The sequence below is a fragment of the Eurypyga helias genome, unplaced genomic scaffold (assembly GCF_000690775.1).
Source record: "Eurypyga helias isolate BGI_N326 unplaced genomic scaffold, ASM69077v1 scaffold44011, whole genome shotgun sequence".
NCBI lineage: Eukaryota > Metazoa > Chordata > Aves > Eurypygiformes > Eurypygidae > Eurypyga > Eurypyga helias.
Genome location: NW_010233715.1, coordinates 7767 through 11014, shown reverse-complemented (window position 1 = coordinate 11014; position 3248 = coordinate 7767). Strand labels below are relative to the sequence as shown.

The 3248-nt window shown below is 40.7% G+C and overlaps 1 protein-coding gene across 1 annotated transcript; it reads left to right on the top strand.

The window, feature by feature from the left end:
• Positions 1-522: 522 nt before the first annotated feature.
• SLX4IP (SLX4 interacting protein) lies at positions 523-2954 on the top strand (the record flags this gene model as incomplete). Its single annotated transcript, XM_010161801.1, has 2 exons — positions 523-629; positions 2138-2954. Coding segments are annotated over 2 exons (924 nt in total), but the record flags the coding sequence as incomplete, so codon positions are not given.
• Positions 2955-3248: the final 294 nt, after the last annotated feature.

Genomic DNA, 3248 nt, shown 5'->3' with positions numbered 1-3248 from the left:
CGTTTGAATGTTAGTATTAGAAGTTTTAACCCTTGCCTTCTTAAATGAGCAAATAGCACTCTGTGTATTTTTTCTAAGTATGGAAAATTATGGGAATTCTTCTGAGAATAAGTGTATAGACCACTGCGCCAGTCAGTCTCTTCAGAAAAAAAAACCCTGACAAACATGCTCCTGTCTACAAGAGAGATTCCTGGCATTTGTCACAGTTTGAGCCACAGAGATGTTAAATGTTTGCCAACAGTTTCCTCAGACGGTTTGGAAAGCTACATCCTTTACATTACAGTCTTGTTTGTTTGCGGTATATTTTAGCATATGAAATATGTTCGTTGGGAGTCTGAAAGGGGAGGGAACTGACTAGACTCCCAAATATTAAAAGATTAAAAATAATTCTGTTTCTCTTAGACTTCTCAGATCAAAATAATAAAGAACATCTGTAAGTCTTAGTATTAGAAATGGAGTTTTGTGTTGAATAATCATAGCTTGATGTGTCATGTTTTAAACCTGTATTTTCTTTTGGAGCAGAAAGAACTTTCCAATGGGACGTCTGAATATTTTACTGAATCTGCTGAGAGCAAGAAGCTGAAGATTAGCCTCAATGAACAAATAAAGCAAGACATCTTGAAAAAAATGTATGTTACTGTTCTTTCTGAGGTGTTAAATTTATAATCTGGTAAAATTTGGGTAAATAGAGTCTAGCCTATGTAATAAAATCTCAAGTAATCTAAACTCCTTTACAAAAGACTGTTTTAAATCACTAGGAGACTACTACTCAAGTGTGCATAAGCACGTGGAACGATCGTTGTTGTTTTGTACAGCATGAAAAAAGCTATTACAGCCCACATAGATATCTCGCATAGTGCTAGGCAGAATCAAAACCGGGTGTTTTTTCCTTAAATGAAGCTCTGAGCCAAAATAAATAAGTGATGTTTGAATCCTGGAGAAAAACGCTTTGCAAATATACTTCTTGTTCAGTTTGCAAGTCTGCAGCGTACCACGGTATTAGTCTGGATCTTTGGTCATAACTGGAGAGTGTCCCTGGTGCAGTGGGTGGGGAGGGTTAGTTGATCAGCCGAATGTTTCACTGGTCCTCCGCCGCACCAGGATGCCGTTCTTACTTGCGCAAGCTGCCCGTAGCCCCGGGTCAACTCTGGAGTCAGGGATTTGCTGTGAACTCTGGCAACTTTGTGTTTTACCTATGTCGTGTCATCTGTGCTGCCTTTAGAAATGAGATTAGATTTGGAGGTGTGACAGCTCTACCTCTTTTGGAAGAGCCCTCTTTCTGAAGAATGAGACGTGCCCACCTGGGAACTGCTCAGCATCAGCAGGGCAGCAGAACGCGGTCTCAGCCTGGGACGACACAGGGTAGTGTCTTTAGACTCAAATCTTTCGTAGGCAACTTCAGTACTTCTGCACAAAGTTCATCTTGCAGCCCATTTGAAATCTAGGTTTGTAGGTAACATGCTGCCGAGGAGTGTTTAAGTACTGACACTCTATCAGGTCCCTTGTGATCCCATTTTCCTGTATAATTCCTTTTAGAATATCATCTACTTGTATTACCTAAGTCCTTCCCAGATGAATGGGCTTGATACTAGATGAGTAGTGGTCAACTTTAAAGTAATGCTTTGAAATGTCCTTGGAAAAATTCCAGAGGAACCTTCTAAAATAGAGATTAGAAACTCGGAGAGAGGCGCATGCTGCCTCTCCCTGCCTGCCCCCCTCTGTTCTCTAGGTATACATTATGCATGTGAATATATGGGAATGGTTTGAAATCATTTAGGCACTTATGAAATACTATTTTATCTAGGCAGTTTGGGAGGGAATTCAATATACTTATGCCGTGCTGACCTTTAACATCTGTAATGAATCCAGTTCTGCCTCTTGGAATAGAATGTGAACTCCTCCATGGCTTAGTCATCAATAAATAGGGTTCTCCTAGTGCAGTGGAAAATCAGATGGAAAACACTTGATATTATCCACACTGGACAAACATTACTGCTTGTCAAGATGATTCCCAGGGTTTTTTTTCCACATTCAGAAAGAGGGTTGCCCTGGTGGTGTTTCAGAGTTTATAAGAAGGGCAGGTTGAGGCAGTGAAGGTTCTTTTTTAATTTTAAAACAAAATGCTTTTTTATTGCAGTGTGAAGAGGACCAAAAAAAGGAAAAGTAGCACAAGCAAACCTCAAAGCAGCAAGGGCTCCAAGAAAGTGTGTCTTGGCTCAGTGGACTTGCAGAGCGGGAACAGAAAGAATGACTGTCCAACTTCTCTCAGTCCTCAATCAGAAATGAAGTGTAGGAGTACAGGACTGCTAAAGGACTGCGTGAATACAGCTGAGAGCACCTCAGAGCTTCCTGGTGTAGAGCTGGAAAATCATGTTAATCAGAGACAGCCAGATGATGTTAGCAGCCAGCAAAAACCTCGCTCTCTGGAGTGCTTGAAGTCGAGTCTTCTGAGTGAGAACCTTCCTTCTAGCTCTGAGTCAGCACTGCTAGGTCCAAAACAAAGTCAAAATGTGACCAAAACACAGGTTCAACCAAAGAGCTGTGATTCAGAAGAAAAGTTAGAGCATTTCAACAAAGTATCCTCTGAAGGGGCTTCTGTAATTTCTAGCAATACAGAAGTGGGTGAGTGCAATGATGATTGCTTAGGTCCATTCCTGAAGGATAAGACCCCACTCAATTCCAGTTTGTTTTCTAAACAAGACATGACAAAGACAGTGACTGATGAGGAGTCGCTAACATTGAGAAAAAACCTCTCCCGGCCTCTTTCTGTGAGGAACCACACAGTGCAGACGAACCAGAAGGAGCCAAGCACAACCACTGAAGAATTGCCTGTGACACCATCATCTTGTGTAGGACTGCAGCCTGTGTCTTCAGAGGAGCTTGTCCAAAAAAGAAAAACGGAAGTTGGAAATGGTCTCAGGAAGTTAAAACTGCGAAGGCTGAAGAAGTCGTGAAGGCTGGAATACTACCTCGGTGGCATGGGTGAACAGCCAAGTCTGTGTTCGGAAAGCATGTGCGAAAAGTAGGAAGCAGTTCAAAGTAATGAAAAATAATTGAAATAGAATGTCAAAATTAGAGAAAATTTTTTAAGAACATTTTGTTAACCAAGTATCTTAGTCATTTGGAAGGGTAGTGAAGATAATCACTAAGTCTTCAGGAATTAGCCATTACTATTTTATGAACCAGTGTAGTATTTATAAAAAGGAAAATCTCTTGTAATATTTACTAAGCACAATTTTAGATCTATG